At 45.1% G+C, this 24,387-nt stretch overlaps 1 protein-coding gene across 1 annotated transcript in view; it reads right to left on the bottom strand.

Moving 5' to 3' along the window:
- Nucleotides 1-19,927: 19,927 nt before the first annotated feature.
- Nucleotides 19,928-24,387, bottom strand: part of LOC147663754 (solute carrier family 12 member 3-like) — a 31,204-nt gene continuing 26,744 nt past the window's right edge. The window contains exon 4 of the mRNA XM_086950220.1: nt 19,928-20,348. Within this exon, the coding sequence (XP_086806346.1) occupies nt 20,207-20,348 (142 nt within the window). The 3' untranslated portion in view covers nt 19,928-20,206. The remainder of the gene's footprint in view (nt 20,349-24,387) is intronic.

Here is a 24,387-nt window from a genome sequence, read left to right as displayed (position 1 = left end):
GACAGCCTGATGGACTGTGTGCCCCAGAAACAGGAAGCCACCTTCAACGAGCTGCTCTGGAAATAAGAGCAAAGGCTAACCACAGATTTCTCATCTTGAAATACTGCATGAGCATTTTGCTATTGGATCTATATTTTTGTAGAAGTGTCCCACATACCACCAGTTAGCATTGTGTGACTCTGCATTAGTTCTATTGTTCCACCCACTGAAATCACAGTTGTTTATAAGCACCACTCTTGTATGCTGATGTCCCTTCCTTTCTTTTCACGCCTCCGAATTTGTCAGGTTTTCCAAAGACATCCAAACTTTATCACAGTGTGCTAGGGAACCATGGCCCCGCCGAAAATGACAGGAGTCAAGTTGTGCAGCTACTGCAGGGAGCAAATGTTGATCATTAGCTCACACAAGATGTGTCTTTGGTGCCTGAGCTCAGGACACAACTCTAAGTCGTGTGGAAAGCCTTTACGCAGATCCTGCTCTTGCACCAAGTCATGGTCCTGGACTTGGTCCCAATCATGGGGCCATTCACTCATATGTTCTACTTCCTGCTTGAAGTCTTCTGGTAAGTCAAAGTCCAAGTCCAAATGCAAGCATAACAAAGTGAAGCGAGACTCCCATCCTATCACAGTGGCTACAAGGAGAAAGCGCAAGGGCGTCAAGATATAAGTTGCACCACCGACGAGGTCACTGTTTGCAAAGTCAATTCCTTAGCTGCTCCAACGTGCCCTGAGTTTACTGGGCTGTCATCAACCTCACAGCAGATTAAGGCCTTCAAAGAGACCAAGACACAACCTGATGTCAGAGCTTGACTACTGTCACACTATGAAATTACAAACATGCAACCAGTTATTATGCAGCCTAACCTGTGCATAACCTGTGCCTCTACAACACCACAACTACCAATAAGGGAGCTGCTATCTTTTTGGTTCTTACTCTGATCCTGTGTAAGAACACAGTGCACCCCAGAATGTTGATGTTGGTAAAGGGGGTAGGTTTATTGCCCCTCAATGCACTGATAATGCCTAATACCTTGATTTACCAAATGACATTGGGCTTGATACCCCTACTGAGACAGAGCTTGACTCGCCACACTGGCCACCAATGGAAGAAAGGGCCTAATTTCTGGGGGTAGTTTGGAGGGCAGCCAAGGTGCAGGAGTTGCAGCTTGCCCTATTGATTCTAAATTAAATGTTTTGACTGAAAATCTGCAGCTGGGGCCAGAAACATCTGAGCCCACTCTTCTTTTGATGATGGCATCATAGACACTCTGATGGTTACCTGGGTCGAGAACTGTTCTGGGCAGTGGCAGCTGCCCACCTCCGGAGGTCAGGATTTGTTATATTCCCGTTATATTCCTGTACCTCACATGCCACATTCAGTCGTAGACCAGTTGCAGACTACAGCAAATCTTTTGACATTATTGGGTTTCACCATGTATAAATCAAAGGCTCTCCTGATTCCCTCTCAGAGGCATCCATTCATCGAAGCGATCTTGGATACAGTGGAGTTCAAGGCTTTCCCTCCACAGTAATAAATCCAGGACATTCAGGCTATGATCCCAATGTTCCAGACTGGGTCAAGGATTTGGGTGAGAGTGGCTCTGAGGCTTCTTGGACATTGTGTACTCTCCCAGTCAACCATGCCAAGTAACACATTTGAGCCCTACAGTGGAACCTGAACTTCCAGTGGGCTCATCATCAGGGCATCTTTCAAATACCATCCAGATCTCAGAGAGGCAGCTCAAGATCTACAGAGGTGGCTGACCAACCACAATTTTTCCTGTGACAGGCAATTCTCCCTTCTCCACGGGGAGCTAACAGTGGTGATGGATGCATCACTACTAGGTTGGGAGAATCAGTGGGGGCGACGGAGATCAGAGGATCCCGGTCTCCAGTAGAAGGCCAACCGCGCATCAATTTATTGTGGGCCAGTTGTCTGGCCATGAAGGGCTTCCTGCTTTTCATTGAGGGGAGACTAGTTCAGGTTTTCAACACTATTGCTATTTGATACTATTGTAAACCGGGGGAAGTCTAACTTGGACCCTGTGCCACAAGCCTTTGCATCTATCTCTACAGGTGGCTGGAGATCCAGGACATCTTTCTGGTCATCAACCACCTGGCTGCGTCCCTAAACACCAGAGAAGATTAACTGAGCATGCTTCATCTGGCAGATGACCAGTGCGCTTACATCATGAGGCGGTGCAGTGCATCTTCCGTCATTGTGGGGATCCTTTACTAGATAGTTTCACCACTTTTAAGAATATGCAGTCTCAACACTTTTGTGCGTTGGAGTTTTTTTAGAAGCACCATTCTTTTTTTAAAAATGTTTTTTTATTATTTTCAAAACGTAACAGTATAATTATCATGAGAATATGCAAGTAAGCAGGTGCTCATACAATGAGAATACAACACAGTCGTGCCCAGGAACAATTGACATGTCCATAACCAGCATATAGTGAGTTCAACTCTCCAGTACAATAGCGTCAAAGGTCAATGAAACCATTGAAAGCAAATATATTAGCAGCAGCCAGTTGTCATTGAGGAGAATATAAAAGGCACCTTTGTCACCCAGTTGATAATACCAAACAATCTTTCCTCCCTCCCCAGCATATCACACATAGCCAACGATTATGTCAACATCAAAGTGTGTCTCAGGTGAGTACAATAAAAGTGTACTGCAACAAACATCAGAAAAATCCCTCAGTGCCAAAGGAAGATGCAATCAAGGACACAAGGGATACACACATCAACTTATAGGATGTACAGTGATCAGGTCAAGGCGGCCGTATCATCAGCAACAGGGCCTTCGTCCAACTCAGTGTCTGTGATTCTCAGCAAGACCACTACATTTTCCCAAGCCCTCGCTGCCTCCAGAGCTTTTCCACTATTCGCCCGTTTAGCTAGTTCCCTTCACATTCCGCCCAATTAAGGAGGTCTGTCTTCCATCTCTGAATACGTGGGCCCTTCTTAGATTTCCAAGGTGCTGTAATGTCTTTTAGCCAAGAGAAGACCCAACTCTATAAATTTTCTAGTAATCTTGTTCTTGGATGTATGAGGGAACCAGTGCAGCAGACAGAGGCCCATAGTGGGCCGCACCTCTCTATCAGTAATTTTGTGTAGTAGTGCAACAATCTCCTCCCAATAAGTCCCAAGCTGAGGGCAGTACCACATCATGTGGCGAAAATCCGCACCCTCCGTGTTACAGTGATGGCACTTTGCCGAAGTCGTATTAAAATATTGATTATGTTTTGATGGGGTAAGGTACGCCCTGTGTAATATATAAAAATGCACCAGTTGCAAACGGGTGTTTCTAGAGCTCTTCCATGCCCGTTCATCTAGCTAATTCCATGCTTTCTCAGGAATCTCTACACCCAAGACCTCCCCCCCATGTCTGTCGTAGTGTCAGTAATGGAGTCAATGCCTCATGTGTCATACACCTATAGAGACAGGTGACTGTCCTAAAGGTTCCTGCTGCTAATACTACGTATTGGCAAGCCATTGAGGTTCACTCAGCCCCCCTCTCCAATGTTTTTGAATTGCCTCAATGAGCGCCGAGTGAAGCAGAAAGTCCCTGCGAGACAGGCCGTACCGTTCCTGCAGTGTGCAGAAGGGAAGCAAAGCGTTGTCCTCATATGAATTCCCCAGTGTAGTCAGGCCTTCGCCGTTCACTCCGTCAGTGCAGTCCAGTTACCCCCATGCAGAAGAGCAGTACACACGACCAAGGAGATCTCAGGGGTATAAGGATGCACAATCTACACCCTCCTCTGACTCCTGTTCCAACACAGCCGAAACGTCCGCAATTCATTGGAAAGTGACTTAAGCCGTAGCAGTAATCGTAAAATAATTTGGAAGAGTGTCTGCCCAGGGGTCTGCCCTTCATCACATCTACCCTGTCCCTCGAAATGCTAGTGCCACTGCCTGGGTAAGACACTTCAGCTGGGCCACCAAGTAATATGTCTCAAGGTCAAAAACCGCCAGTCCGCCCTCATTAACATTTTTAGGGCCACCCTCCGTCTGCCAGAAGCCCAGAGAAATCCCGTAATCATTGACTGAAGCTGTTTAGAAATTGACGCTGGTATCCATACAGGCAAGGTTCGAAAACAGTACAGTAGCATGGGGAGAGTGACCATCTTAAGGAGAGCCACTCGGCTGACTACCGAAAGAGGCAGCGTTCCCCAAAACTCGAGGTTGCTCTTAAAGTCTCGGACAGCTCCACCCACATTACCCTCCAGTAAGTCAGTTTGTGTATGGTATATTCGACTCCCCAGTATGTCAGACATCGGTATTCCCAATGCACCCTGTCTGTAGCTGGAGGGCCATCAGGTAGTGGGGCGGTGGGAAACAGACTAGACTTAGCCCAATTCACTTTAATCCCAGCAACAGTGCCAAGTAGATTCTTCGCATCAGTGATGGCATCAGCAGTATTAGCTAGAAACATGAGTAGGTCATCGGCGTAAAGTGCAATGTGGTGGCTCTGGCCATGTATGCAAAGTCCAGGATAAGGCAGTCCTGTATTGGCAAATAATAGAGGGGAGAGTGGGACCCCCCATCTCGTCTCACGGCTCATGGCACAGGCGTCCGAGATCAAGCCACCTGTCTTAACCCTAGCTGTAGAATGGTTGTATAATAAAGCAGTCCAAGCCACAAAAGCATCCCCCAAGCCAAAACTGCGCATGACATGAAACAGATAGGGCCATTACAGACTGTCCAATGCCTTCTCTATGTCTACCGCTAAGATAGTAGCTGACCCTTTCGAGTAAGTGTCAGCTTCCAATATACAAAGTAGTTGTCTCACATTTATGGCTGTATTCCGGGTTGGAATAAAACATGCTTGGTCCCTGTGTATTAAGTGAACCATGTGTAGGAGTAGTCGGGTAGCCAAGATCCGACTTAAAATCTTATAGTCTGTGGTGAGACTGGACAATGGACAATAGGTGGTCCTATCCAATGGTGGTTTCCCTGATTTCAGCAGCGGGATAATAATAGCTTTGCGAGTGGTGACGGGCAGTTGTCTCGCTCGCTTTGAGTCATTATAAAGTGTCACTAATTTAGGAACCAGGAGGTCAATATATGTAAGGTAAAACTCAACCGGCAGGCCATCTGGCCCAGGAGTCTTTTTTCGCGCCATGTGTTTGATCGCTCCCCGTATTTCCCTAAGGGTTATATCCTGACCCTAAAGCTCCGCCTGTGCCCTATCTAATTTTGGGAGATCTGTTGTGGTTATAAACTCTTCAAGGATCCCATCATTCAGTGGCACCTTACTCTGATAGAGATCCGTATTATAAGCGAGGAACTGATCATTATTCCCTTGCTGGGTATAGGACACTTCCCCAGTCGGGTTACACAATTCTAAGCTGACCGTCCCTCGCCTAGCTTGGTTCGCTAGCCAAGCCAGTAGCGCTCTAAATTTGTCTCACTCTGCATGAGCATCCGCTTGATATTTTTATAATCAAAGCAGCGCAGTCTCTCGACCTGTGTAGCAACAGCCTCCCTCGCCTCCATTAGATCCTGTTACCTATCAGGTAGCTCAGGCCGTTCCTGTTCCACTTTGCGAAGGCGTTGGGCCACCATCTCTATCTCCTGTAGTAAACACCCTACGCACCCCCGCCATATTGGTGATGCAGTGACCTCGCAGTACAGTTTTAAAAGCATCCCATTCTACAGCAGACAATGAGGCCGTGCCAGTGTTCTCTAGGAAGTACTGAGTGATGCCAGTAGCCACCACCTCACGAAATGCCTGATCTTCTAATAGTTCTGGGTTTAAGCGCCATGTTGGGATTTTAGAGTGTGCCTGGGCCCAGCTGATCCGCAGGAGAAACGGATTATGATCCGAATGTGTCCTGTTGAGATATTCACTATGTTTGACTGCTGCATGGATATCTGGGGAACAGAATATCGCATCTAGGCGAACATGGAGCTTATGTAGTGCTAAGAAGAAGGAATAATCACTGGTTCCCGGGTGATGTGTTCTCCATGTATCAACTAATCCCAATCTGTGCTGCCAATCCCTTCTAGCCTTGGAAATATTGTGAATTGGTGCCTCAGAGAGGGGTGGATGAGACCGATCTAATGATACATCGAGATAGAATTAAAATCCCTGCCCATAATTACCGAGCCTGTCAAATGTGGAGCAAGTTTCCCTGACAGCTGTGTAAAAAAGGTCAGCTGCGCTGTATTGGGGCATAGACATTGCTCAACACTACGTCTCTGCAATTTAGCCTTCCCGCGCCCATCACGTATCTCCCCTCTGAGTCTGTAAGCTGTTGTGTTGGTTGAAAAGGAACCCCCGCCCTGATCCAAATGAATACTCCTCGTGCAAAGGCAGAGTAAGACGTGTAGAAGACCTGACCCCACCATCTACAGTGCAGTGCGAGGCCCTCTTGGCTTGTGATGTGCATTTCCTGAAGGAAATCGATTTGAACCCCTCTGCGCACTAAATATGTGTGTATTTTGTGGCGGCGCACCATTGTATGTATGCCATGATGTAGCCGTGCATAGTACTCTAGTAATCCATTTTAGGTGATACGCCGAAGTCCCAGAAACATCCCCAATCAAAACAATAGGAAGCCCCAACTCCCCCACCCCAGAACAGGTACTAAAATGCTAGTTCCCATCCAAACTAACTACTCACTCAGTGTCCTATAGTGGCCACAGAGGAACAAGGGGGAAGGCAGCTACAAACTGGTGTTGCCTTGCAACACAAATGATAATCATCTCAGCGCCTATGTCTCGATTAACTCAAATTGCCCCATGCCCGGGGGCGCCTAACAATGATTTAGAGACCCCCCCCCCACCATCCCATCATCCCAGCAAGGAAAAGGAGACAGTGCAGTTCCGGGAAGCCTGGGAAAAGGATATTCAACAGACATGAGGGAAGAGAAAGAGCGAGGCGGTGCTAAGAAAAACAGTCGAAAGTCAAACATTTCATCCGCAGTGCCTGGAGTAACATGCTGTAGCTAAACACGGCCATCAAGGGATGCATCCGAGTCCGGGCCGTCGGGTGACTTCTCAGACCCTGTTTCTGCTCCTGATTACATTTTATCTATTTATTTATTCATTTATTTTTAAAGGTTTTATATAGCGCTGGCTGGACCAGAGGGTATCAGAGCGCTTTACAAGGGTCTAGACAGGCAAGATTGCATTGAACATTTGGACAATAAGAAAAATACAAGCAATGGGGACATGAAAAAAAATACGGAAAGGAAAGGGGGAGATAAAAAAGGCATTCAATAGGAAAACATCCAATCCTAAATGGATTTAGAGGACAAGGTCAATGGGAATGGGGAGGAGGAGGGAGATAAGAGGTGGGTGAAACAGTGAAGGATGATGAGTAGGAAAATAGTATATGTGCAAGGGCAAAAAAAACGATAGAAATCAAAGGGAGAGAGACAGAAGTAATGTAAAATAGGTCCAGAGGGGAGGGAGAGGGAGTCAGAGCATCAAAACGGGAAACCTAAACAGTAGGGAAGGTGGAGGGGAATTAGAGTCCAGATAAAAGAATTTAAAAGCCCCAATATTTTCTGAGAAGGTGCAGATTTAGGTCCTTTTTGAAGCTAGGGTAAGAGGGGTTAAAGCGTATTTCAAAAGGGAGGGATTTCCAGGTGGTAGGTGCATTTCCTGAGAAGGAACGTGATTGAGTAGATTTTTTTTTAACAGAGGTGTGACTAGGACAAGAGCATTCGTGCTCCTTAATGCTCTAGAGCAGCCAGCTTTGTGGAGTTTATCAGAGAGGTACTGAGGGGTGTTTAGATGGAGGGCTTTGTGAGTGATGCAAGCAGCCTTGTAGATGGATCTGCCTTCAATGGGAAGCCATTTGAGGGTTTTGAGAGCGGGGTAAATGTGTTCAGTACGCTTGCAGTCCATAATGAGCCTGGCAGCGAGGTTAAGGACAGATTTGATTGGAGCTAAGTGGACTTTCGGTGTTCCACAAAGAGTGGCGTTACTATAGTCAATTCTGGACAGGACCAGAGATTGGACCACTAATTTAAAGTCATCTGGAGGAATGAAGGGTTTGATTTTCTTAAGATGATGAAGAGTGTAGAGTGCACCTTTGGCTCCATTTTTGATGTGGGAAGTAAGACTGAGGTTCTGGTCAATACTGATTCCAAGGGATTTGACTGTGTTGGATATGGTGAGAGAACAGTTGAGAGCTTTAAGGTCAGTGATCCAGTGTTGAATTGGGAGTGGATAATTTTTAGGGGAGAAAAGAATGACTTTAGTTTTTTTAGGGTTGAGTTTAAGGTGGTTGTGATGAAACCAGGTTTGAATCTTGGACAGGGTCTCATTGAGATGAAGAACGTCCGCACAGGACTTAATCTTGTAATAAAGTTGGGTGTCATCAACATAGAGGTGGTAATTGATTCCCGCTTGCTTAACCCCTTCGATGCTGGTGACGAGCTCTGCTCGTCATCAGCTACGGCGCTCGTATGCTGATGACGAGCTGAGCTCGTCATGTAACACGATATTTTGAAAACCGCCGCACACAGCGGGAAAAGCCGCCGCAGCGTTTCGGTTAAGGATGAGGGTGAGGTGTTCCATGAAGAGGTTGAATAGAGAAGGAGAGAGAATAGAGCCCTGGGGGACTCCTAAGGAGACCGGCATGGGTTTAGAAAGGCAGTCAAGTATTTTAATTTGTTGGGATCTGTGTTTGAAAAAGGAGAACCATTTGAGGACTAAACTGTTAAAGCCAAAACGATCTTTCAAAGTGTTAAGCAAGGCAGAGGAGTTGACAGTATCAAAAGCTGCAGAGAGGTCAAGGAGAATGAGAAGGGTGGATTCTCCCAGATCAAGGGAGTGATGAAGGTCGTCGACTATACTAAGCATAGCAGTTTCAGTACTGCAACCCTTTCTAAAGCGAGACTGAAATGAGTCCAAGAGGTTAAATGTATCAATATGTTTGTCCAATTGGAGTAGAGGGCATTTTTCCAGGGCTTTAGATAGCATAGGAAGGTTAGAGATAGGACAAAGATTGTTAAGGTCTTTGGGGTCAGCTGTGGGGTTTTTGAGGGTAGGGGTGATTTGTCCAAGCTGAAGGGAGACGGGGACACAACCAGAGGCAAAGGATGAGTTGATGATCGAGGGCCAATGTGGAGCAATTGTGAATTTTAAATCTTGGACCAAGTTAGCAGGGAGAGGCTCTCTGGAATGGGAGGAATGTTTAAGCTTGGTAATGATGTTTAGGACTTCAGGTTGAGTGACTGGGCGAAAGAAATGCCAAGAGGCATTCTTTTATTTGCTGGAGGTTGGTGGAGTAGGGCTTGGGACGGGGGACGGCAGGAGGGAGATGCAAAGTGTTAAGGGCAGGGGATGGTAGGGCAGATGCTTTGGCTGGTGGGTCATGGGAGGAGAATGGGTAAAGGGGGGGAGGGATAGAGATAAAGGATTGATCAATTTTAGAGATTTTTTCCAAAAAGAAGTTTGCAATTTCTTCGCATCTCTCAATAGTGGCCGACAACTTAGGAGGGGCAGAGGCTGTTTGGTTTTTAACAATGTTTAATAGTTCCCTGGGTCTATTTTGGCCCGGTCGAGTTGTGAGTCAAAAAGGAGGTCTTTTGATTGAGAATGTGTTTTTATAATTGGCCCTGGCAGCTCTGAGGAGTGTAAGATTAGGGGTGGACGGATGTTGCCTCCACTTGCGTTAAAACAATCTAAGAGAGCGTCTTTCATTGCTGAGATCAGTGTTAAACCAAGATATGGTGGGATTGTTTTTTTGAAGTATTAATTTAGCTGGGGCGATTTGGTCAAGTACCTTAATGAAAGATTGGTAGAAATGCTTGGTGAGGTCATTAGCATTTTGTGAGGGAGGAGCAAGCAGGAGTTGAGCTTTAACCTTGGTCTCCAGTTCCCCCGGGGGAATAAGATGAAGATGGCTAGTCAATTTCCTGTGTTTGAAGGCTTTAGGAGGAGGGAGAGGCCATAAGCCGGAAATCATGAAGAGGATAAGGTGGTGGTCAGACCAGTCAATGGGGATGATGCGGGAAAGGGAGGCCAGATCATTGCTAGTAATGATGGCGTCAAGTGTGGCCTCTTTAATATGTGTAGGAGAATGGCAGAGTTGTTTCAAGTCATTAATGGCGAGTAAATCATCGATGAGGCGGATTGATGGATCTTCAGTTTTGTTCCAGTGGAGGTTAAGGTCTCAGAGGAAGAGATTTTTGCATGTGGAAAGTGAGGATTGGGAAGGTAGGTCAGATAACTCCTCAGCAAAGGGAAGAAGGTCACCAGGAGGATGATAAATGTTGTGTAGACGTATAGGGGAGGAACCCTGAACTCCAAGTTCCGCTCCAAGGTGTTCAAAAGCGGTAAAATCAGCGCTATGAATAAGCGACAGTTGAAGTTCGTTTTTGTGTATTATGGCCAGTCCACCTCCAACTTTCCCAAGTCGATCATTCCTGAGGATGGAGTACCCTGGGGGAGAGAGCAGGTCAAGTATAGCTGTGGAGTAAGCCTTTTAGCCAGGTTTCTGTAAGGAAGGCGATGTCTATGTCTTCAGTTAGGATGGTTTCTGCGATTTCAGTCAAATATAGAACAGCAGATCGACAGTTAACCAGCATGCAAGAGAGGGGTTTAGGGCAATTTTTAGGGGGAGGGAAGGTGCGGATAGTGGTAAATTGGGATGGGGGCCTGGGCGAAACTGGGGCAGAAGGGATTCTACTAGTACCAAGATTCACAGGAATTGTTGCAGGTGGGAAAAATTGGTCTGTGGTCAGGGAGATAGCGGGGTAGGAGTTATTGAGGTCAGGGGATAGATTGGGTGTGACTGTGAAGAAAGGGATTCTATTAGTCCCAAGAATCACAGGGATAGTAGCTTGCAGGAAAGGTTGGTATGTAGTGGAGGGCATAGGGGGTATGAGCTATTACGGACCGGGGAGCCCGAGGAGGGGAGATTGCACGAGGCGTAGAATGATGTATCTGAACAATTAAAATGCGAGGTGCAGGTCCCTTGTTGAGGGTCTGTGGTGCTTGATAGTCTTGGACCCGGGTGATTGGTACTATTGGTGAGGTTAGATGAGGTGATGGAATTAAGGCCTTGTCTGAGAGATGAGAGTTTGAATAACAGGGTTGAGAGGTGGTGTTCTATGTTGAACAGCGACTGTGTTATAAGGGATGTAGGGAAGGAGGATGGGAGTTCGCAGGGGGGATGAGTATGGTCCTTGTTGGTCAGGGAGGAAGGTTTAAAATGTGGACAGGATTGAATCCCGGGGAGAGGGACATAAGGGTGTTCAGAGGAGTGGGTGTGGGGGAGGTTGGCGGGTGCAAAGGGGCTATACCAAAGGAAGGATAGATGCCGGTAGCAGGTAAGGGGGCATGGGGAAAGGGCCTGAGGCTACCATCTGGATTATTCTTGAGAAGGTAGTTAAGAGAGAGAGGGACTAGTCGAGCGGAGGGGGGATCAGAATAAGGAAGCTGGGAGGAAGGAGAGGGTAAGAGGGGGTGGATAGTGATAAGTGGGGGGCATAAATAGGGGGTGGGAGGGTGGGTGTGACAATGTGTGTAGTAGGAAGGACTGGAGGAGGGGGAGATGCTAGCATGGTAAGGGGTGTAAGGATCAGGGATTGCGGAACTGGGTTAGAAGTGGCACCATCTTGATTAAGGGGAAGAAGGTCATTAAGAGAAAGAGGGACTGGTAGAGCAGTGGGGGATCCGAATAGGGTAGCTGGGAGGAAGGAGCGGGCAAGAAGGGGTGGATAGTGTTAAGCGGGCAGGAGTTGGTGAGAGGGTGGGCGTGGCTGTGTGTGTAGAAGCAATGACAGGAGGAGGGAGAGATGTTAGTGTAGTAAGGGATGTAAAGATCGGTGATATGGGAACTGGGTTACAGGTACCAGCGTCAGGAAGAGGGAAGGTAAGCGTCAGAGAAAGGGAGGGCAAATGGGAATCCTGTGATAGGGACGGGAATTGGGGGAATATAGTGACTGGGAGGGAGAAGATGAAGGGGCATCCTGTGTTTGGGTGGTAGTAGGGCATGAGGAGGTGCGGATAATAGGTAAGATAGGGTGCTATAGTGGTGCTCGAATATGGTGAGGTAGTTTTCATGGGCTTGTATGAGGATATTTCCTGATTTAAAGATCGAGATGTCAATTTCGGCTGGAAAAGTGGGTGAAGGGGAGGTAGACAGTATCAAGCCGTATGGGATTTTGCAAGATTTGAAAATGGGGAGGTGGCGTCGAAAAATTATTTTCCATTTAGAGGGGCATTTGGAGTAGAAGATGTAGTTGGTTTTTATATGTTTATGTTATGTTTAAAGTTTTCCTTAGCTTTTTTAGAAAGGTTGGGGGGTAACAGATGATCCAGGAATTGGGGCCGTGTCTGGTGATGGGGGACTCAAGTATTGTGAGGGCATGATTGCGGGGAGGCATGGTAGGTCCACTACAATCGTAACGGGGAGAGGGAAAGTAAGTGGTGAGAGAGAGAGGAATGGGGCGATGAGGTGAGAGAGTACAGGGGAGGGGGGACAGTCAGTGGAAAGAGTTAGCCCAAGTAAGAGCCTCAGCCGTGCTAAGAAGAGACACAGAGCGGGGTGTCAGGGTGTGGGGGTGAGAGCTGGTCCTGCAATAGTTCTGACACCACCCGCAGAGCATCAGTCCTCTCCGTCTGGGAGGCGCTAGGTGTCTGCATGAATTTGCGTTGATGCCTTGGTCGTCGGTTCCTTTGTGGGACTTGCTCACCAGGGGGAGGCGTGTGTTTCCGCTCCGCTGGTTTGTGGCCAGTTTTGTCGGTTCCGATCCAGTCCCACGGCTCCTTGGAGTCATCACAGAAGTGACCCTTGCCATCTAGGAGAATCCGCAGTTGAGCCGGAAACATCAAGGAGTACTGGAGACCCTCATCTCGCTAAGCTCTCTTGACCCCTAAAAAGGACGTGCAGCGTCATTGTACCTCCAACGTGTAGTCAGGGAAGATACAACCTTAGGCTAAGATTGCAAATCAGTTGTCTCTGGAGAAGGAAAACATGATTATGCAGGGTGATAAGTTCATACCACCTGAGAGGATCAGAGTATGCATAGTTGAGCTAGGGCATGAAAGTCATCTTGGGCAAACTAGCACACAAAAGAGAATTCTGAAAGTTTTTTGGTGGCCATCTTTGGATTGTCAGATTGCTAAAGTATATCAAGTGGTGTGTGATATGTTGTACCAGTGACAAGTTGTAGAACTATCAATGGGACCTTGGATGAAACTTACGGTGGAATTTATAGGCCCGCTCTATATTTTGTCTAACAAGTATAAGTATACTGTTGTAGTCGCTGACTACTACAGCAAGTGGTGGAAGGGCAGTTCAAGTCTGATCCCAACACAGAAGGTGTTATAACGTTTTTCCAGGGTATATTAGCTGGAGAGAAATTTCCAAAAGAAATTGTATCATATTACAAAGTTCAGTTCGTATCTAAAGAAATGACAGAATTTTTGCAACAATCTAAAATCTTGCATCGAAGGGCAGCTCTTTACCACCCTCAAGCCAATGGGTTTATTGCGCATGAACCACATGTTAGTAGAGAGTATACAAAGGGAAGTGAGCAATAGGACTGAGGTTTTGAAGGAGGTGTAAAGTATGCTATGGGCACATCACACTACCCCCCTAATCGTTTGTCAGGAAATGGGTCCTGCTTGGATGAGAAGGTGGGGTTTGCGTGTTGTGCCTGAGTATAGAGTTGAATGCAAAAATGATTCTGGTTAGTAGGGAGCGACAAAGAAATGAAAGGAGGATGTGCGATGGTCAGAGGAAGGAAGGACACAAGATTTAAGTGGGTGATTGGATTAGAATCAAGCATGCGCATAGATTTTCGAAGGGTTTATCGAAATTTGGTCCCCCGGGAAGATTAGATGCTGAGTCTTGTGATGCAGTGAAAGCTAATAGCAAGGATTGGTGGAATATTTCCAGAGTGTATAAGTTGCCTAAACAAATATTGTCTAAGATGAAAAAACAGAAAACAACGGAAGACGAAGAGAATGGTCAATGGATTGAACCGTGTGAAGGGAGCAGGATAGTGAATCCTTCAAAGTGATTTGGATGGAAGAAAATATTTTGTGGTGGAAAATTAAGGTAAGTGTTTGTTTTATTTTTAGATTATTTCCTTGTGTGTTATTAATGTATTTTTTATAAAAGTGGTAAGTTGTTACATAGGTTCACATTGTATGGTAGAGTTTACATTTCTTAATGTATGATATATTCTTTGCAAGTTTATTTCGTTTTAGCATTGCAAAGGAAGGAGATGCCGTTACTCTATGTCTGTGTGTAGGCTCTGTGACAGCCTCCATGACACAGGATGGGCCGTCATAGAATGTTGATGTTTGAATCGACAGATGGGGAGTGGAAGATTCTCCAGGAAGCTGTGGAGTCAGAAGTCAATGTTACTCTTTAATCACATCCAGTCTCAGTGGGATTACTACAGCTGCCTCATTGTCAGCCAGAGGCAGAGTGACAATGGGCTGCACCCACTGTCACAGTATGAGGTGTGCCTTCCCCCTGGCTCCCTCTTGGTGTGACAGAGACCTCAAGGAGCTGTTGATAGGAAGGCATTAGCACTTGCTTTGTAGGGGACTGGGTCAGGGAAGACAACTGGAGCAAGTGGGTTAGAGGTGGTGAGGGCCAGCTATTTGTGCCACCCTCCCCTGCATGGCAAAGGCTGAGATTTATTATTATCTGCTCTTTTCCTTTGCTTGCCAGAAATCAATTACTGCAGTCAACAGGGATAAGTCTTGGCCTTAAACCACTTTAAAACTGGGAAACCAGATTTGAGTCCCAGCATCAGGTTAACATCCTGTGATCCTCGGCAAATCACTTAATCTACAAGGACAAAACAAAGAATCTGATAATCTGTAATGTTATCGGGTGCTCATGTGAAGCGCTCCATTGCCAATTTCATGCAATATAGAACTGCATGTATGTCAGGAAAACAGCTACATTTTTGTGCATTTACACACCAGCAGAATTCCCTTTATTAGAACTTGCACGTGATGCTAGCAACAAGTAAAATACATAAAAAAGCAGAGGCACCTTTTACCAGTCTCTGAGCATTAAACGACCTCTCTTAGACATTGTAAAAAATATAGCGAATATCTAAAAAGCCCAAGGTGAGTGTAAAATGCAGTCTTGGTCTGTGGTATTTCCTCTTTCCCAGCGAACATTAATCCAACCATCCACAGCAAACACATTAATAAAAAAACAATTTAACATGAGTTCCTAGTATTCTTCATAATTCTGAGCTCCCAACGTATATTCTTTCCTTTGCAATCCTCATTTTGTATTTAAGTACTAGCCCTTGATTGATTCCACCGACCTCCCGGGAACCCCTGCTCTGCTCACCTCACCCTGGCACAAATACCACCCATCTACGGCTGCCACTCCGGAGGATGCTCCTTCTCCCACCTCGTCGCCAAATCCTGGAACGGCCTGACCCCACCTATGCACCCCACCCTCGTTTGCCCACTTCAGGAGGACTCATGACCTGGCTCTTCGACTGACATCTGCAACACAGCACCTGGCTACCCTCTCAGGTGGTAAGCCGCGCTATACAAGTACGACTTGATTGATAACATACTTTCATTAACGCAAAAATGTATGACAGCATGTAGCTCCATGATCCTAACCAAGTAGTGTATTGCAAAAGATTGCGATCTGCAGATGTATGCCACTTTTGTTTGGGCTGCCCTGGCCTAATTGTGGCCTCAAACCAACCTTGGTGCACCGATGTGTAACGAATGAATGTATTTCATGTTTTTATATAAATGTTAGACACACAAGCTTCAAAAAATTTCAATTTTAATGTCTCTTTCTCCCATTTTTCATTTTATAATATAATTAGCAACTCATACTGTACAAATCTATTACAATAGGTTCTAAAGAGAATAACACCCCCAGTTCCTGAATTCTGCCCGAAGCAAATTACCCTATGCAACATGAATGAGAGCAGCCGTTTTACACAGTTAAGCATTTTCTACCTCCTCAATACTGATTTCCTAAAGGTTACATATAGAGGCGGTATAAAGAAGACAAATGCAATTCTTCTAACACATCTCCACAAGCTCAAAATACCTGGGCCTGCTTCCATGAATTCTTTGTGGGTGCAAACCACAGGCCAGAGAGGAACTTTTGCTAAGACTAAATTTAGCCATTCAGAATTAACTTCATAAAAATCAGTTAAATTTTTGTTGGGGGACATCAACGGAAAAACAACACTATTGACCCTGATAGGCACTAGAAGCCATTACAAAACACTTGGGGGCCCAATTCACACAGGGCCGCTGCACTTGTGGCGGAGGTCCCGCAGTCATGCCAGAGGTCTTGCACTCGTTGCGGGACCTCCATACTGCAGTTACCCATTGCGCAAGTCCTGCCACGAGTGCCGGGCCCCCCACCACAACTGCAGGCCTCCACCATGAGTACGGGGTCCCTTTGTGAATCGACCCCTTGAGGTCTGGTGTCTAAAGTCAGTGTGCAGTAACAAAACACGCAATTCCCAACATCACAGGGTTTGCGGTTTAATAAAGCAAGTCCCGCTGTGCTGAAGTTATACTCTTAGTGAGTAATGTTGTTTCAACTAGCAGTGTATACTTTGCAACTCATCAAAACATGGGCGGGGACATGGAAGTCTACTAATCCGTCTTTACTGCAATGCCACTATCAATGATGTGCAAGTAGGCCTGGGAGGTGAATTCGACTCCGTTCGAGGAGTTTGCAAGGTTTTTTGCACCCAGCACTGCACGGATCACGTGGAGTTCTGAACGTTAAGTTGGTGAGCGTGGAAATTGCAACGCTAGACTACCTCCCAGTGGCATTTCTCAACAAGGGCGGTCGTGGATGGTCGCTACCACTTCTGTTAAGAAACCTTCCTTTCGCGTTGAGGAAGCTGCCGCTCAAGTAGAACTGAACAGAACGAAGCGGCGCCCTCTTGCGCTATGGATGGTGCTGTTCAAGCTGGAAAAAGTAAAACAAGAGATTTCCCAGTGGGAGATATTGTTTCCTGCTCGTAAGTCAGGACTCAACTATTAAAAACCATTCATACCATTCATCTTTGTGGAACGGGAGAACACTCACCAGAAAGGAAAACCACCCAGTCTAATAGTACTGTAAAAAATATACACTTTATTCTAAAATATACAACACTGTTCAATAAGTGAAAGTTAAAAAAACATAAAAAACACAATGAAATACACAGTTAAAAGCCACCTAATGTGGACGTGGAGAAAATTAGTCTAAAGAGACACTTATATCTGTCTTTAGCCTGTCATTTCGGACCCTCATTTGTCAACACTAAGAGGAAAGATATTCCTTTGGTTCAGTTAGATTGTTGGCAATGCCGAATATGACTTTGAAGTTGGCGTCGACGCGTTTCGGAAGCTTAAAAATTGATAATGGCTTCCTTCCTCAGGACAGTTTGTATACGTATTCTCCACAAGTTGATAGCAAACCTAATGCATAAATAACATAAAATGTCTGTAACTGGGTGCATAACCGACTATGTATATGAAATGCTTAGTGTTTAAGCTGGAATTAGGAATAGAGTAAAAAATGAATTTATTTAAAGGCCTCAACATCACTGACAACTGACAAACCCACAGAGGTCATGAACTGTTGTTGCACCACCTTTATCATGGTTTACAAAATAGAGAACAAACATTAGGTTTGTAGCTAACATAGTGCTGTTTTAAAATAGGAAAATGTGTAAATGTAAAAGGGCTCTAATAGTTACATTTTATGTTATTTATGCATTAGGTTTGCTATCAACTTGTGGAGAATACGTATACAAACTGTCCTGAGGAAGGAAGCCATTATCAATTTTTAAGCTTCCGAAACGCGTCGACGCCAACTTCAAAGTCATATTCGGCATTGCCAACAATCTAACTGAACCAAAGGAATATCTTTCCTCTTAGTGTTGACAAATGAGGGTCCGAAATGACAGGCTAAAGACAGATATAAGTGTCTCTTTAGACTAATTTTCTCCACGTCCACATTAGGTGGCTTTTAACTGTGTATTTCATTGTGTTTTTTATGTTTTTTTAACTTTCACTTATTGAACAGTGTTGTATATTTTAGAATAAAGTGTATATTTTTTACAGTACTATTAGACTGGGTGGTTTTCCTTTCTGGTGAGTGTTCTCCCGTTCCACAAAGATGAATGGTATGAATGGTTTTTGATAGTTGAGTCCTGACTTACGAGCAGGAAACAATATCTCCCACTGGGAAATCTCTTGTTTTACTTTTTAAGTATATTGGTGCTCTATTTCCCTTTGGGTTATTAAGAGCCCCTCTCTTTCCTTTTTACTTAGCTGTTCAAGCTGGGACAAACACTCAGCATGAACGGCACAACATAACGCACTCCGCCACCTGCAGAAGTCTGCGTAGCGCAGGAGAGTTTTTTGGTCACTTCATGGAGTTCTGCCCAGCGGAACTCTGCAAACTCTGCCTAGGCCTTTTTGCAACCACACTTCCAATTGTAAACCACTGATTGGATACTGATTTCCGAAACGGGATTGCATTCATTTGCAACATGAAAGCTGTCTTTGAGGGAGAACTTCCATGTGGTCAGTGTGGACCCCAGGCACTTGGGAGGAGAAACACACTGTGGTGCAGAAGGTTGCTGCAACCTCTAAATCAATGTCATTCAAAGAATTGGTATTATGTGTTTTTATTATTGCAGCCTTGGCCCCTTCTAGGGATAGGAGTTGAAATAAAAAATAAGCCTTTTGCAAATGCTAGGATGGAGGTCTGCCCTCCCCTCTGGCCCTTCATCCCTGCACTCGTAGCCTCACAATTATAGTCCGGCTTCATTAATACTAGTGGACAAATTGTGTGCAAATCTCTCTGAATGTCCATTTTGCGTTGAGATAAAGCAGTACATTCATTGCAGTAGAAAATTAAGTTTGGGTCTCAAAGCAGTCAGGGCCTGATTCACAAAAATAAACCTACACATTTGGGTACGTTTTAATTTTTCAATATTCACAAAACTGCATTTTATTAGTAAGTTTACGAGTTCAGAGACTCTGCAGTCGCGGCAGAGAACTTCGCACATAAAAATGATAGGACAGGCCTATCTTTTTATATGCGGAGTTCTCCGCCCTAACTGCGCTGTCTCTGCACTTGTAAACTCACTAATAAAATGCAGTTTTGTGAACACTGAAACATTTAAGTTTACCTTTGTGAATCAGGCCTTCAGTGTACAAAAACTCCAAAGTTTTGAGGCGCACCTTTTAGAACATTGAATCCATAGTGCACCAGTATATAGTTGGCTTGACTTGTTGCATTGGCTTACTCTAGGTGCCCCAGTCCCTCAATTGAATATAAGTCCCATTGTGGCATTATGGATTCCCTAAAAATGGAGAAAAAAATTGTTAGCCACCTGACTATTGAATGAGTTACATAGGTATCCCACGACTTTACAATGATACAATGGCAATGCTGTACGATGGGACTTTAGAAGCCCTTTTGCCTTGAGGAGGCATTTAGCTGAAGGGACTGACTTGTGCAACACCACATTTTAAGTGCAGAAAGCAAAGCCTTCACTTCCACTTCTGTACAGACCTAGGGGATTTCTATTGATGTAAATGTCCAGTATTTGTAAAGCACAAACAATTACCCGAATGTGTCAAGGCGCTGGGGGCCGTCGGGAAGATTACGTGAGCTATTGCCCAGAGTCACATGGTGCTGGGCTGACCTGCGGCCGGTGCCAGGGATCGAAGCGTGAGCCCCCCGGTTCCAGAGTCAGCCGCCATGGCCGCTGCGCCACACCTCTTCCACAAATGATCTTTGGGTCCACACAGCCTTTGCATGTTTGTAAATCTTTGTGCTCCATCCTGCCATTTCATCTGGCATTTCATACCTTCCTGAATAGTTCCATCCTTGCTACAGGGCACCTTAGAACCTCTAGATGCTGCAGGGGTACATTTGATTCTTCATTCAACTGATATTACGTGTAACAAGAAATGCAAAATGTTCTACGGCTAGCAGCCTCACACTATTTTTGTTGGCATCAGCATTACATGTACTTCAAAGTGCTCAATACATACAGTTTCAATGTAGTGCTTTAAATATATTTCGCCTTGACATATCTAGCTTTAGCCCAAAAGCTTTTTAGTTAAAAAAAGATGACATACAGCAGGTAAAAAACATAATTAGCAAATGTATACATCACTCGTATCTGATAAAGAGTTTTGTGATTTTCAAATCCTTCATAATTGACATTCTAGTGGGCTGTACTGTAAAGAGGAATCATTCACTACTGACAGTACAAAGTGAGAACATTATCTTGATTCCCTCTGGTCAAAAGAACTGGAGCTCTCAGGTCTTGTGACAGTGTTTCAAGCCAAGCCATATACAACGAACTCGGGCATTTGTCTTTTCTTCCAACTGGCATGGTTCTAAAATAAGGGAAACAGACTTGTTATAAGTAAGACAAAAATGCAGTACTAAACGCTGTGCTTGTTGATCTGTATTTATATCAGTTGATTCTTGCCCTTCCAAAGACCACAAACATGAGTACAGAGACTGAAACATTGTCAACAGTGTAGCTGCACATCTGAGTCTACGAAATAAGTATTGTAAGTGTATTGTACATCCTGTCTTAAATCATTCTGTTCAATAGCCTCTCCAACCACATCTCTGGTTGTGTCACAAACCAGTTTCCTTGCTTCGCTCATTTATTATAGCTCTGGTTTATCTGAATGTTTTTTTTAAATATACCAATCATTACGCCCCAAAAAGTTGATATTGATTAGTTTACCACCTTCCTTGCCAGTGGCAAGCAATTCACAAGTAAACTCGCTTTGTCACTTGAAGCTCTGTTAGCTCTGTAACACCATACGAAACATAGTGATACATTGCTGTCATCTTTATTGAAATGATTTCATAATTGTAGAGGATGGTATGCATTGTGATGCTTTTTGGATGGAATAAAGCTGCTTAAATCTGACCACTAGTTCAAGAGAGGTTATCAGAATCTGATGAACAATGGTGTTTCATATGCTGACATTGCAAACAGCGGTAATCCCCCAAATTCTAAATGATGTCCCTTGCAAACAGACCAGAAGTCTGCAAAATGTGCTTAGGACCATCTGAAATGGCAAGAGCATAGTTTCCAAGTATGTGTTCCCTGTGCACCAATTCTATTCCTGCTCTTCTAGTTATTAACACTCTAAAATAATGTTACAGTGCTTTAATGATCAACATATATCCATGGACGTCATTTAGGGATCGCCAGGAGTCGCAGTCTCAACCCCTCGCTGGCTCCTTTCTACCCATGGCACCACCCTTGCAGCCCCTGGACACCAATATCGCAATGGCAATGCCAAGAAAGAAGGGAAACAGGGCTCTGGTAAGCAGTTCATAAAGAAGAGGAAGGTGCACCAGAATGAAGTCAGTGAACTTCAAATGTATTCCAAAATATATCTGGTAAGCCCCTTTTACTTACTGTTGTAAATTTAGTCTCGTCTATATGGGCATTGGAGTCGTGATCCCCAAGTGAGAGCTGGCATATAGTGGTCGAACAGGCACCCCTCCCATGTACACATAACAGTGTCAACAAAGCACATCGCTGCCTATCATGCTATGTTGAATGTAGCAATAGAAAAGTGAAAATAAATTATAATTATTATTGGGTCGACCTTTGAGACTCAGGCTGATGGAGGCTACGCAGCGGCTTCTCCTCTGTTATGGCGGAGGAGCGTCCCCCTGCCTGCTGCGAGCGCAGCAGGCACACACATTAATACAATGATAATAAATACAATTTTTATTATAATGTGTCGCAAGCTTGTGCTGTTACAGCGCGAGGGCAGGGGGCGGGCGGCCTGATTAGTGAAATTGCACTATTACTTCAGCCCCTTCCAGTGTGCATGTCAGATTGGCCGGCTGTCTAGAGCCAGCCAATCTTTGTTCGCCCTAGGTTGGCAGGGTATGCCCAGCGTGGGTACCTTGCTCACTTTGCCACTGGATTCAAGCTAGCCTGGCTGATGACGGCTGATTAGCCAGAAGCCAGTCCCAGGATGCTTGTTTCCGGTCCAGGGAAGACATGGCTCGGCAGTTCGGGCTGGACTGTTCCCATGAGGCACAGGGCCAGACTGATTTGCATATGGCCATGTCTGAACTGGGGTTGCGGAGTGACCTAAAGAATGATGATGGAATAAACCTAGATCAGTTGACTGAGGGTGAGTGCTTGCATTGTTAAACACTCTGTCCATCATCTCCTTTGGTTTTGCTTTGTTCGCCCTAAGTTGGCAGGGTATGCCCAGACGTGGGTCCCTTGCTCACTTTGCACTGGATTCAAGCTAGCCTGGCTGATGACGGCTGATTAGCCAGAAACCGGTCCCAGGATGCTTGTTTCCGGTCCAGGGAAGACATGTTTCGGCAGTTCGGGCTGGACTGTTCCCATGAGGCACAGGGCCAGACTGATTTTCATATGGCCATGTCTAAACTGGGGTGGCGGAGTGAGCAAAAGAATGATGATGGATTAAACCTAGATCAGTTGACTGAGGGTGAGTGCTTTCATTGTTCAACACTCCGTCCATCATCCCCTTTGGTTTTGCTTTGAGAGCCAGCCAATCTGTCATGCACACTTCAGAGCTAGCAATCCCAGGGCTGAGAAACTGCCAAGGGATTGCAGCCACAGGCCCCCAGCCTCAAAATGAGCGCTGTCTTAGCCTGCTCCAACCAATCCTGGAGCTGCGCTGCAGTTCTAGGATTGGTTGGTTTCGCGCAGTAGCGGCTGGTGACATTTGAAAGTGGTAGGGCGCAAACTGATTTGCATACTGCACCATAGCGAGCGAGCGCAGCGGGCGTGCCCGAACCCCATAAGGGGTGTTTGCGGGGGTTACCCCCCCCAAGAAAATTTTGAAAAAAGAGAAGAAACATGCATTTTCAAGCAAATTTGAGAAAGCAGAAAGGTTAATAAAGCAATTGTGAAAGTGCAGTTATTACATTAATAGATGGCATAACATAGGTAGCTGCTTATTCAGTATAACCACAAAGCTTCATACATTCCGTCCTATTACACTCAGGTGCTGAATTCAGACTATAAGACTTTCATGAAAATCTCAGCTCTAAGAGTAGAAGAAATTGCACAGCAGTTGGGAAACAGCCTTCACAAAGCATTGGGAACCACGCCTTACCTTTACCACATTTCCATTAAAACACATGTGACTTTATCACGCAGGTCTTAGATGACAGTTAATAGCTCGCTGTTGTATGTTAGGATTTTAACTTACAAACTGCAAGTAACAAAAGGATCTCTCCGACAAAAGCAGTGACTCACTGACCTATTTACATCATATGCATTTTGTGATCTGCATCAGGTATATGTTCTTTGCAGCAGGCACATTAACCTTCTGCGCTGCCGCCTGCTGCTATTTCACTACTGGGACCACAAACATAGTCTGGCAGACTGTCAATGCACTTACATATATAGACCAACAACTGATGTTTCTATTTTTTGTTTTGTATAGCGAAGTAGACCCGAGACATCCGGTATCAGAGCGCTTTACATGAGCACCAGTTTCGTTACATCACCATTATTGCCTAAATAAACGTTAGAATACAGCTTAAAATCCATGCCGGGGTAATGTGGCCCAACATTGTCAGGAACGTGAAAACCAGAAATCAGATGAAACCAGGTAAGATATTCAATGGCACAGTTAGGAAAAGCACATGCTGGGGGCAAGATACAGGCAGATGAAAGAGGAAAGTGAACCCCTAAGTCCAAGCATTTATTTAACATTGCTCAGCAGTCTGTCACCAGAGTCAAAGGAAGCAAATATTTTATGTATGCTGCTGAAAAAACCTCCAAAACCTACCAACTTCCTCTTAAGTGATGTCTAACTCTTGAATGGCAAAGACACCCACTTGCATTAAATGTGTATCTCGGTGGCAAGAACCGGCTACATGGTGCACACAAAGATCACGCTAAAAGTTATGGGCACACCGAGTCCACCTCGAAAATAAATACCAGCTTGAAATACCATGTTGTCAACTTTTAACAGTGTGGCTCATGCTCGCACCATGCACAGCTTGAGGCAATTAAATAAAGGCATGTCAGTCGCAATGATTTAGATTATCAGCTTTCACAAAGTGCTAAAACAAATGCCGTCCTGAACAATTTGTTGTCATTCATTCCAAATGTATTCCAACAATCAATGTCATACATACGGGAACTGCTGCGCAGCACTTTAATGCATGAAGTTTGCACAGTATGATAAGCATTTTACTGCTTGAGCAATGCTTTACTTGGAAATGAAGGCATTGGCAGCTCTTTTAGCCTACCTCGAACTTCTATGTGCAAACATCTCAACCATACCATTAACAACCTTCAGTGCACCCTGCCAGGCTCCCCACAGACTGGGGTGCACTCCAGCCAGGGTGAGGATCTGCTGTGGTCTATACGGCTCCTGGCTTAAGCTTCAGAAACATGAA

Source organism: Lissotriton vulgaris, unplaced genomic scaffold (genome assembly GCF_964263255.1).
Source record: "Lissotriton vulgaris unplaced genomic scaffold, aLisVul1.2 SCAFFOLD_1498, whole genome shotgun sequence".
NCBI lineage: Eukaryota > Metazoa > Chordata > Amphibia > Caudata > Salamandridae > Lissotriton > Lissotriton vulgaris.
Note: the sequence above shows the minus strand (reverse complement) of the source record. Positions and strands in the feature narration are given on the sequence as shown.